The 12,107-nt window shown below is 40.2% G+C and overlaps 1 protein-coding gene across 7 annotated transcripts in view; it reads right to left on the reverse strand.

The window, feature by feature from the left end:
* The window catches only part of LOC111253469 (anoctamin-7-like), a 29,075-nt gene continuing 16,968 nt past the window's right edge, over nucleotides 1-12,107 (reverse strand). For 4 of the 7 annotated variants that reach the window (XM_022812872.2, XM_022812878.2, XM_022812876.2 and 1 more), the window contains 17 exons: nucleotides 11,395-11,588; nucleotides 11,024-11,158; nucleotides 10,438-10,562; nucleotides 9,886-10,060; nucleotides 8,772-9,025; nucleotides 8,252-8,418; nucleotides 7,837-8,057; nucleotides 7,071-7,266; nucleotides 6,476-6,522; nucleotides 6,077-6,294; nucleotides 5,357-5,481; nucleotides 4,894-4,981; nucleotides 4,211-4,328; nucleotides 3,835-3,977; nucleotides 3,513-3,597; nucleotides 2,918-3,049; nucleotides 1-693 (listed from right to left, as the gene is read on the reverse strand). In XM_022812872.2, coding sequence (XP_022668607.1) covers nucleotides 562-693; nucleotides 2,918-3,049; nucleotides 3,513-3,597; nucleotides 3,835-3,977; nucleotides 4,211-4,328; nucleotides 4,894-4,981; nucleotides 5,357-5,481; nucleotides 6,077-6,294; nucleotides 6,476-6,522; nucleotides 7,071-7,266; nucleotides 7,837-8,057; nucleotides 8,252-8,418; nucleotides 8,772-9,025; nucleotides 9,886-10,060; nucleotides 10,438-10,562; nucleotides 11,024-11,158; nucleotides 11,395-11,588 — 2,555 coding nt within the window. In that variant the 3' untranslated portion in view covers nucleotides 1-561. Of the gene's footprint in view, nucleotides 694-997; nucleotides 3,050-3,512; nucleotides 3,598-3,834; nucleotides 3,978-4,210; nucleotides 4,329-4,893; nucleotides 4,982-5,356; nucleotides 5,482-6,076; nucleotides 6,295-6,475; nucleotides 6,523-7,070; nucleotides 7,267-7,836; nucleotides 8,058-8,251; nucleotides 8,419-8,771; nucleotides 9,026-9,885; nucleotides 10,061-10,437; nucleotides 10,563-11,023; nucleotides 11,159-11,394; nucleotides 11,589-12,107 lie in introns of all 7 variants that reach the window. The other 3 variants (XR_002674671.2, XM_022812875.2, XM_022812873.2) reach the window with 3 other exon arrangements.

Genomic DNA, 12,107 nt, shown 5'->3' on the forward strand with positions numbered 1-12,107 from the left:
TATGGTTGAAGCAATTCCCGATGGAATCATTTATTAATAATATTCACTGGTTGTGTGGCGCGATGATTTCCGTCTATGCTCGATAACCCCGAAAATTATGCTATGATCCCGAAGTACAGCGCCATAAACTTTCCAGAACGTGCCAGTATCAATTGTCCCCTACAAGCCTAAAAGCGGTTAATGTAGAGAGTAGTAATAGGGAAAAGACTGTCGTGTCAGTGACCTGTCTGTTATCGATGTACAATATTCCTTTCTCTTCGATCGTACGCTTTTCGGTTTAAATAATTCATATATCAGGCAAATGTCTTTATTTTTTTTTTCTCGATCAAATATTACCACGTTTCACATAGGTTGTTATCATAGGTAAGTTGCCTTTTGAGCAAGAGGCATATCACCAGCAAGATCGTCCCCTCTACGTACTGGATCTACGTACACATCTGCTACGGGCGATCGATGAATTTTTTGAGTTACGCTTTTAAACGTTGGAATCGCGTCCGTTACTATGTTCGGCTTCACAGAGAAAGTATCTGCTACAAATATTATCATGGATTAATCATCACTCTAACCCGAATTGGCTAATTCACCTGACTCAGGCAGATTCATCCGGAAATCAAAACTAGTTTCGTTGGTGTAGGCAGCACCTCGAGACGTCGCTCCTTCCTCCTCATCAAATGCATCTTCATTTCTAACGATCTGAAATTGATAGTGTAATTACATGTAAATAGACGCGGCATATGCGAACTAGATCGGTCACGAGATCGCAAACTCCCGCTAGCGTTCAAAATATTTACAACGCTAACGAAAACTTGTTCGCCAGTAGCGTGGCTGCTTTCCGGCCTAGTAGACTCGAGTCGTTTTACATCACTGAATAACTTCGAAAAACGCTAAGCGATTGGTCCCTCGCATAACTTATATCAACTCAAACGCGAAATCGCACTGCTAGTAATCACCGATAGACTCTGTAAGTATTATTGTAGTTTTCTGATAGATCACTCACGATGACGGTCTGTGCCTGACAAAACAATGGCAGAGGCAACTCGCGCACCCGTCTTTGCTAGTTATCTTCATTGCGATTTCAAAGACCGACTGCATGCAAGTAGATTCGATCGAAGCGCCACCACCTCGGCGAGTTAAAGGAGGTGGCTAAAGGACGGTATAGAGCTGATTTTTTCACTTCATCGTTAAGGGGCAAATTAAAAATGGCCATATTGAAATTTTTTGTATTTTAGTTTCCGCTTTGTTATAGATAGATAGTTTCAAGTGACGGGAACATAATAATAAATATTCAACTCGATCGAGCGCTGTATGACGGAGTAGGTGAAAGGCTAGACCTGACACTTACCTCAAAGTAGCTAAGAAATATTTTCTGCCGTTTTCGCTGCCTCTATTTAATCCTGTAGAAATTGTAAGTCAGATTTTGAAGGCACGGATTCGTTTATTATTCTGGTGCAGCATGTTGTTATTATTATTGTTATTATGGTCACCTTTATATCTATGCAGCTTTTTCAAAAAAAGTTTTTCCAAATATGTTTTACATTGTCAGCTGTTAGAAATAGGATTCGTTAGGGTATCAGTTTAGAAGCGTCAATTACCTAAATAAAGATGTAATTTCGTTTATTTTGCGGCACAGATGAAAAACGACGGATATGAAAAAAACAAAGTTGAATAACTTACGCTATATTATGCGCAAGTTCTGAGGATTTTGGCTTATACACATTGGTACACATAGTTAGCGCACACAGGATTTGATAGGTGGTAAGGGGGAAAAATGACAGGAATGTTGAAGGTAACCGATGAGAGATGAACAGAAGAAAGTACCAAAAAAAAAAAAAAATCGAGCCTTTAACGCTGTATCTATAATGGCTTATAAAAAACCTTTACATGACGTCGTTGACAGAGAATTGTGTATTTTCTATAGAAGACTGTGTCTTACTGCGTGACTATTGCATCATGCTATTTCTAACTAAGAGCCGGCACAAGGCCCAACTGAAGGCCTGTTTAGGCTTCCACAGTGCATGTTTCCAAAATATATTTAATAATACACGTTCTATTTAAATTAAGTAACAAAGTATCATCAGTAATGATAAATCGATGCCCGATTTCTTCAAGTTTCTTCACAGTGTTCGTAACGTCATTCATTCAATCAGCCTGATCAAAAACTGCAAAGATGTCAATAACAAGAACGTTTTCCCAGATTTGTTGAGCGATTTACGAGCGAGGAAATGCTAGATCACTTTTTTAATCGATGTTTTGTCCCTCTTTACTGCAGGGTACCACACACACGTCAAACGATGATCGGTAAACAAAATACCCGAGGAAGGAAGCCGACTGAAGAATAAACAAAACGATCGCAGTGCATGTTTTCGGTAAGTAGCCGAAAACAGCACTTTCTTCCTACCCCTATAGCAATGGGGAGATATATCAATAAAGAAAAGTTTGCACACAGACGTGCTGTCTATCATTTTGCATCGCTCATAAAAAGGTCAGGACTACCATATTTCTGCAGCAATGTGCTATGATGTGGGTACGTCAACAGCAGGATCACAATCGCAGGATCCCTATTCAAATTTTTATCTCAACAAGTGGTTTCCAGTTCAATAGAGTCAGTGCATATAATTGTAGTATTTTTCGTGTTTTACGTCCGGAACCTACGCCCTTAGGCTTCTCCTCAGACGGCTGGCTCACACCACAACCTGCAATGTGTCTATGCTCAGATTCGAGCTATTAGAGGGACTAAAAGCTTCGAGCCTTACCAGTCAAGTGCCTTTCACTGTTTATCTGTGGTAATGCGTTTTTTTTCTATAAACCCCGTGCCATTTGTCCACATGCACTAAATTAACGATTCAGTGGGATATGAGTCAAATAAAAAAATTCGTCTCTACAAAATGACTGTTCTGGAAATATTTGCGTTATGTACCTTGAGGATGTGTTCTGAATCGGTGAAAGCCTGTTTAGCAAGGTAACGCTCTCGTTTCACTTTGATGGTAACGTCCTGGGGCACATCCGGTACCAGTAGGTCAATTATGTGGCAAATTGCAAAGACGACATGCTAACATCCGACAAACACAACGGAGTAAACAACAAAATTTAAATATTCACATACTTGGAGCTCTGACGATATGATACTATACCTTTCATTTCTGAAGGTCTGTGCCGTCTGAGTATTGGATCCCCAAGGATATCAAATATTATTGTACCTTGGTGGCCTTTCGAAACTAGATTATCTCATAGCACGAATGAGCCGAAAAACTATAAAACAATTTGCTTAAATCACCGCACCCTTGCTGATGAAATTAGTCAGTAAAAATAATTAAACATGGTTCATCTGGAATAAGGTTCTGTACCAGAGTAATTAGCGTCTATCTTCTTGAAGGAAACGAAAACAAATTTTTAGAGCGGTTTCAATTAGCTTGATTAAAAATTATAAAATTAAATATATATTAAGGAAAGGTATAATCGTTAATACAGTAAAAATCACCCTTACACTTATTATTTTTTTTTTAATCTATTACCTCGAAGATTAGTACAAAGGCAAATCGTGCAGCCAACAGCTTCCAAAAGAAGGTAGTGTGGACCCCTTGTGAGTCGCGGAAGTCTCTGTGAAGTGCAATACGCGTACGTACGTACGTATGACGCAGACAACATGAAGAATAATTGAGCTATTTGAGCTTAAAGCCTGATTATAAAATTAGGTCAGTAACATAAACCAGATACGTGCGAACGGCATCTCTACGTTATTCGAAGCGAAAAAAATTATCCAAAGGATCAATTAAAAACGGAAGTGATAGTAGTTTATGTTTGAACGGCGTTCAGAAGAGGTGAGCCATTCCTTACCTGTATCGGCAACTCTGTGAATGTGCTCCATCTGGCGCTACGCTCAGTGTAAAATTAAGATAACCTTCTAGAGAGCCATGATCGTAGCTATACATATACAACATCCGTGGAAGAAAGTCCGATGTAAACGCGATTAGAAACGCCTGCAATGCATCAATTACCATCCGTAAAAATTAGAAAAACTTTGAAGTTTTTCCTCGGGTCGGCGTCCGGCTCTTTATCGTCTAACAGTCGATGTTAGAGTTCGTTACGTAATCTCTCACTCAGCTGATTGACTAACGACCCACGGCATACTATAATAAGAAAATTTAAAACTACATCATAAAAACGAAGAAGAACTCATGGTTGACATTTATTTCATCGTACTCCAGCTTACATTGCTGATGACAGCCACACGGGAGAGTAACTCGAGTATCGAAAACCAAATCCCAATGTTCTGGGCACGTTCGGGTACGCTACGCCGTGTTTCACAGACGAACTTATGTGCATCTAGCCTGTAAAAGAGAAGCATTATTATTACTGATTATTTCAAAGATGCCTAGCACTGATTTTGTGTTAAGTGAAAATATTAAATGAGAATCAATTTATTTTATTATATAATTTCATTGATAAAAGTTACTGACGCAATCTGGGGTGGGAGAACGATACTATTATTTCGATTGCCAAATACGTTGCCCTGCACTTAAATAACAAACATTAGTACATAATACGTAATAGAACACTTTTCCACGCCAAACATCGGCCGAATTTGACAGAAAAAGAGATCTGACGTATTGGTCTCACTAAACTTATTAGTAGAGAAAAATATCAGACCATTCTGCAACCGTTTCCTTGCAGTTATTATTTAACCAATATTTTATTTGTAGGGTTCTATTCATCTAAATGTATACCTGAGATTATACTGTGATTGTATACCGCATTTCTTTCACAAGGAATCTCCAAAGGAGTGTCACGTTCTTCGAGAACCGAAAGAAACTTTGCTCCCTTTTTGGGAAAGCTTCGTAACAAAGGCAGGATGCATCCACTGAGAAAAACAGTTCGTGAGTGAGTCGCTCTTACCTTATTTCTATCCAGTTATTGAGCAGCGCGAAGAGTGGAGCCAGTGGAAATGCGGCCACGAATATCGTGATAAAGCCAAATTGTAACACTGAAAATCGAAAACAGGCAACCGACGATAGCCATATTTATTACGTTGTCAATTACATGTTACTGAGAACGCGCAAAAGCCACTGAGAATAGTCAGTGGAAATAACAGGGTCCCAGTAAACCCGAATGATAAAGAATGTTTATAAAGGATGAGTCCCAAATTTCCCGGGTAGGTTTTCAGTGGGGTTTTTTTCTTAGTACGAAGCGCATGCACACATTATTTTGCGTAAAAACACGCTTTATGTTTCAAGATGCTAAAAAATTATAGAAACTGCTTGCTTGTAATTATGGACTACGGCAAACTGATCGTACATTTCTCGAAGATCAAAAAAGTTAATGAAGATAGTAGAATCAGTCCACAGCAACTGATGCCTACCCATTTCGAGGTACTCTTGAAAGAGTCCTTCATTTGGCGACAGCGTGTAATCCTCTTCCCATTGCGTCAATTTGCCGTCCTCGTGGAACTGCGTCTTTTTGCGACTCCACCAGTTTTGCAATTTGCTATAATGACAACAGTTCAGAAAAAACAAATATACAAAAACGCAGCATCTTGGACGGAATTACGCAAAGTCACATTGATACAAGAGGAAAAAACTATACCGACGTACTCTATGATGGGGTGATGGGGAGCACAAATAAAACTCATCTTTCTCTATACACGACTGTAATTATTCAATATTAATTTTGTTGACATGTAAATTTACACGTGGCCTGCGGCATGGAATTGAAGACTCTTCCACGTCTGCTAACCGCTTACTTAGATCGGAGCTTTATGATGCAAATGGCGTCTAGGCAACAAAATGTAAGTATAAATAAGTTCTCCATCAGTTGATATGTATAATAGATGCAAAGCGGTAGCAAATCACTAGTGAAAGTTCGCACGGTTCTTACGCGGTAACCTAAATACGACACGTCCTTCCTCACAGTCTTCTATTAGACAGAATAAACAGGTGCAGTTATACATCAAAGGTGTTATTCAGCCTAGTCATCGACAGTATCATACATAACATTCACTATAAATAGTAAAATGTATTTGTATCAAAAAAAAAAAAACGATTTCTAGTAGATAAGCAGCATCTGTGAAACGGGAACTTACGGGAGGAGTATTTCCTGTGCATTGTTGATTGTCTGTTTACCGATCATAATGACAGCTAGTTGTTGAGCAAGCTCAGACAAGCAATCACTGCCCGAACACTCTTCGTTGCGTAGGCCTAACATTTTAGTATAATGGCCTGGGTAGCCCACAAAACGACCTTTGAAAAAGGCGATGTAGAATATCGATGAATAGTAATTTACAAACTGAAACATGAACACCTGCGAACAATAATTAAACCAATCAAATCAAAATATGACCATTTAATTCTTGGAAGTCTGCTTTTTTGCCCACTGTCTCCCTGTCCCGGTATGATCGAGAACGAATAAATTAATACATATATATAAAAGTTTACACTAGGTAGACATTTTCCACTCCTCTACTCGTATATATTATATTTACCTTAAAGGTAAGGTTATTGTCAAATTCCGTCTGTGTGCGATGCATCTCTAAAATACGAAACAAAATGATTTTTATGTTAACTATGACAAATATCGAGCTTTTTAACACTAGTAACTATGCGACGATACTACCCGCGGAACCCAGTTTTATTATCGCAAAGGCCACGTGTTATAACTGTAGATGAATACCGAAAAGATATCAAAGGCGGTAGAAGGATTAGTACTATCGATAGCAAAAAAAAAATGTAATTTCTATGACAACTGCTCGTCACAACAGCAATAACATCACATTAGTGCTTCTACTGTGGTGGTATTAATCACGCAGTCACAGATCGTGCAGCCCGTTCTCTGTAAGTCGGCAATATGTTTAGTCATAGGTACGCATATGTACGTCGTCGTCAATGTTCTCTCCTTTTCTTTTGTGGTCACCAATACATTGTCCTATTTCAATAAACTTTCAAGCGTGACTATATACAGATAAATCACGGCCACTGCGTGTAGCCCAACTGACAAACAAGCGTTAGTGATCGGTTGTGCTTGATCCGATCCAAGGAAGACTTAACGTAACATGTAAACGTATTACCGTCGGTACTAACCCCATTGGGTGAGTTTGTAGGCAAGCTTTCGATAGATCCTTTCAAGGATCATAATGAAGATCAGGTTAACGAACGCTCCTGAGGAAGACGCAATCACTGAAGCAAAGCCCTTCAGTTGTGTCGACCGAAACAGCGGAATCGAGATGAGAACCCGGTAGATGATGACCGAGACCATGAAGACCAAAACTAGAGATATCTACAGCGTCCCCGTGGTACATTCGCACATACACACAGACAGATAGACAGAACGGTCAGATCGGCAAACAGCGCAGACGCTAAGCACAGTTGCAACAGCGTTAACGTTACAGATAACAAAAATTAGGCAATGTCGACAAAAACAGCACAATTGCGACAAGGCCAAGCGATTGGATGATCGAATAGTCACTCTAGTAACGGCACATCGCCACGCGTAACAGTAATTAAAAGGAAACAATAAAAATAACATGAAAAATTTTCACCATTATCAGTCTATTCATTAAGAGCAACCGCTCAGGCTGTAAGAGAACGTAAGCAACAACGTATTACAAGATGCTTGCCGTTTTGTCAGTCTACATACTGAAGCTTATAATTTGACTATCGAGTAAGGATTATCGAACAATGTGAGTGATTTCAGCCAATCGTCTTATCATACAATACTTATACTATGCGAATTAGCGGTCAGTAGTATCTATAATCACTAGTTAAACTTATTTACTCATGTTTAAAGAAAAACAGAATATAAAGTGGGTCGGGTAGCTGGACGAAGAAAAACAATTGCGGAACCAACCATTAAAATAAGGATGGCGATGCCGGCAACGATGCGTTGCATGCGAATCCAGTGCGGGAACGAGGGCTCCCGTTGACCCGTGACCGGATTGCGCGCTTCGGAGTACGCTTTAGCGGCAAATTCGGGTCGAGGCGGTTCCTCTTCTTCCTCATAGTCCATGCAATCCCACTGGTGCGCTAGGCGCGAACATTGACGCTTCCAGTACTCAAGGAAAGTTACAGCTTTAGAACCGTATAAGATAAGAGATACTAGATGTAATCACGATAAAAGTAGGGGTAAACTGATCGATCCTACCACATCGTTGGAGGCTGGTAACAGGTTAAAATTATCGCGTTTATTGACTTCAATCACTGCGTACGACGACTAAACAACGTGACATACCGTTGACTTATGACCGCGCACACGCTTCACTTACCCCAAAACGAAAGAAAACACGAATAGAAGACAGTTCCCGGATGGTCGAAGAGGTACGTAAGCTTAGTGAAAATACAAATTTCCGAAAGATACCAGAAGTCGCAGCCGTAACGTTCCTCGCAGCGAGGGCACATTCGGTATATATAATCACTCGCGCAAAGCTCCGCACTACAACAGCGAGTCGCAAGCGAGGAAACCAAATTAGGGCCATAACATCAGAAATCAATATTGGAGAGGTTACACCAAGAGACGGCGTGAAATTTATTCGTAGACCATACCGGCCCGAACGAAAACTGCACGTAATCTACCAGAACTACATCTCTCTAAATCTTTCGAGGATTGATGACTGCTACTTCCATTTTTCATCGACTGCTATAGTTCCATGTCATTCGTTTACTTTTTTAGGGCTAAATCTGAAGGTTAAATCTTAGGCCTTATATGCGGCGGCATTTTGTACTCGAAACAGTGCGTATATAGTTCTACCTAAAGCATGACTGTCATCACAAGATAGGTATACTTACGTCGGCTTGTCTGTGGCAACATTGACGATACCGTATATGAACACGAGGATACCGACTCCGGCGGCAGGCAATAGCCAAGCGGTGTAAAGACCTAACCAAGCAAAGTAAATGGCGATCTTTTCACCAAAGTATTCGCGGATATGATTGAGTGGCTGGAATTTGTACCACCGACCCCATCGGACCCAGAACTCGAATAGCACCTGCCGACGTGAATACTCTCGCGGAAGTAAGTCTTCGGGTGGTTTGTGACAGCCCTACCGCATCATTCGAAAATACTGTTATCGAAGCACGTGACATACTTTGTGACAGTTCAGTAACAAGTAAGACTATGAGATTCTAAACGTAACATGCATTGCATAATTGCTGGCGCCAGACTACTGCGCAGGCTCTAAAGTAATAACCTCTCCTCTCATTAAAAATAGCCGTCTTCAGATGCGCACCTTTCGGAAAGTGCCTTCATTTGTTTCTATCGATGCGCGTATTTTTATCAAATCGTTGTTGTTTTGCTGATCTCATTGACTCTGCTGGTTAGGTCCAATGATATTTTTCGTTAGTTCCCAATACAGGTTTCGATTCCACCAATTTTTAACCTCTTAGTTCTAAGACCAATGTGGAATATTGCAACTTGCTTCACAATGATTGCATGAGCGTATTCAGCGCAAAAGGCTAAAACGACATTTACTTTTAATCGAACCTTCGCCAAACCTCGCGGCACTTTTCGAAACTCGTTATGCAAAACAAGTATGAAGACTTATTATTTCAAGCTTTGTTTGTACATGTCTGTCGTTTTATGATAAACTAATGTTCATTTTTTTTTTTAACAGAGCAGCCTGTATTATAGACATGTTAGTCGCCTGACGTTGATACTACCTTCGAAATCCAAAGTTCCAGATGGTATATTAGGTCTACTAACTATTCGTTCTCGTTCAATACGAGTTTGCTTGTTCATTCCCAGGCAACGTGATGTTCCGGATCGATGAGCAAAGATTTCAGCGAGCCTCTAATGCATTTTTCTAAGCATGCCCGTTCTCATCGCACTAGCCGTTTCTCCGCAAGTAAGGTACGTGGGCAGCACATCAAGATAGGACATACAAGCAAGACGGACCCAAATTACCTCGTGCAACGGGTAAGCAGCTGTGAAGATAGATTCTTCGAGAAGGCGATCAAGACCGATATGAGCTTTCCGTCGACGACCAAATTCAGTCTTCTGTAGGATCTCATGGACAATTCTAATACGCTGCGTCGTTGTGAAGTATTCGTCATGATTACTACTGCCTAAAAATCTGAACCTCACAAAAAGAATTAAGCGAAATGTAGGAAGTCGTTGCCGATCCAGATAAATAGTTAATGTGTTGTGTAGACCGCTGACCTCGAAGAGACATTTATTAACAGGCCAACACTGCATAATGACTCAAGCGGGAACTAAGTGGGTTTGTTCATATACAACAGTACCTGCTATTCCCTCTACAGAAATGGATCAAGCAACGAGTATTAAGGAATCGCTTGGCGTCTCTTTCCATTTCTCTCGCTACTCTAATCGCACACGTTTTACATAACTTCGTAGTATTTAGCATTCGATAACAAACTTAAGCATATCGAACTACTACAGCGGCAGAGATTTTGTGCTTTACTGAAAACCCGTAAAAGTAACGTAAGCAACACTTACCTAACAAGTTTGGCCTTTTTAAATGGACAAGTATAATAGTCGATAGGTTCGTTTGGCACCTCCTGGTCGAAAATGTTTAGCGCTTGCAGGTAGTTACCCAGAGGACGCTCTGGCCATTTCGGTTTCTGGACAGATAAGCGAACGAAATTACAAGGCAGTTTTACAGTTGACCTTAGCTAGAGGATCGTTGTGAGTTTTGAACTATGTACTATAGATATAGTAACGATAAAAACAATAAACATTACTATACGTCATTTTCACTTGACCTGCACAAAAGCTTAAGTACGTAGCTGTTCTATCGCGTCGAACAAAAACACCCGTTCTGTAAACAGGCAACTAGCCGGGGCGAGTACTTATTAAAATAAGTACTTGCCTCGAGTAGTATCGAGAGAACGGTATTTATACCGTTTACAAACAAAGCGTTACATCGTTAGGATTTTCAACTAATTAATACTTTTTTTAGTGCAGTGCATTGCATTGCATATTTCTCCTAATATATTGTCGCCTTTAAATTAACTTCCTTTTGAATAAATTAAGAAATTACGTCATTCTACTAAGAAATTTTATCATCATACGGTGTACATACCGTCATCGACTGAGTGTCTATTTGCAAAGGTGCCCGAAAGCACAATGCTTCAGCATAGTCTACGAGGACTTCCCACGGTGCTGACAGTTTAATAAAGTGCAGCTTTTTGCGTTCCCCCAAAACCTCCACAACCTCCTGAATGCAGAGACAGGAAATGAAATGAAAATAAAGGAAAGTGATGTCGTATCAACACAGAGTGAGTTCGGCTGGTGTGGTCCCATCGAGGCAGTCTCCATTCGCCAGTTAGGACCTTGTAATTAAAATTTCAACATAATAACAACATGAACAAACGACCTGTCATAACCATAACCAGTCTGTGCTTAGCTATCTTAAACAGATTTAATTATATTTTGTTACAATTTGTAACTCACCTCCTCGATGTATAAGCCAGCTAATTCCAGATTCTGAAGAAACGAATCCCGCCAGCTTTCTGCTTTACGAGCTTTTCGTGACTGTTTACCCGTCTCCTCGGCACTATTCGATGCCATTTTTGTTGTGGCTTTGTTACTGGCGGTGTTTGACGAGGCATTCTGATCAACGACTTCCTCATACACCAACACATAGTCTCCAGGCAAATACAGACATATTACATATTATGGCATCTGATTGCCGTTCTATGTGGCACGATCCTCGTCACACTAGATCAAAGTTCTATTAAGCATCGAAAAATTCGTGAACACTCAAAAGTCCTACTGGGTTTAGATATTAAAACAAGACGCACTCTCGCGCGCCATTAAAAAAAAAAGAAACGATTTTTTGCCATCTCGAACGAAAGCCGTCAGGGCAAAAACCGTAATGAGGAACGTATGGCGCATATCAGTGAATGAGTTGTGCCGTCGAGTTCTCTGTCGTGTAGCTACCCTACGAAGACAACTAGAGTAATTCGCTTCCACAGCTAATATGTTTGACTCCGGCACGAAGTAGTGGCGATTACTATATAAAACTACACCTCCCAACGTCTCCCAATACGTAATAATGGTAAGATCGGTAGGGCTATATCTGCCGGCTGAGCGAAATGTAATATATAACAGAGATTAAAAGCGAAATATGACAGGCTTTAGTAATATTTGCCACAATTTTTATC

Source organism: Varroa destructor, unplaced genomic scaffold (assembly GCF_002443255.2).
Source record: "Varroa destructor unplaced genomic scaffold, Vdes_3.0 BEIS01000006.1, whole genome shotgun sequence".
In the NCBI taxonomy this organism is placed as follows: Eukaryota; Metazoa; Arthropoda; class Arachnida; order Mesostigmata; family Varroidae; genus Varroa; species Varroa destructor.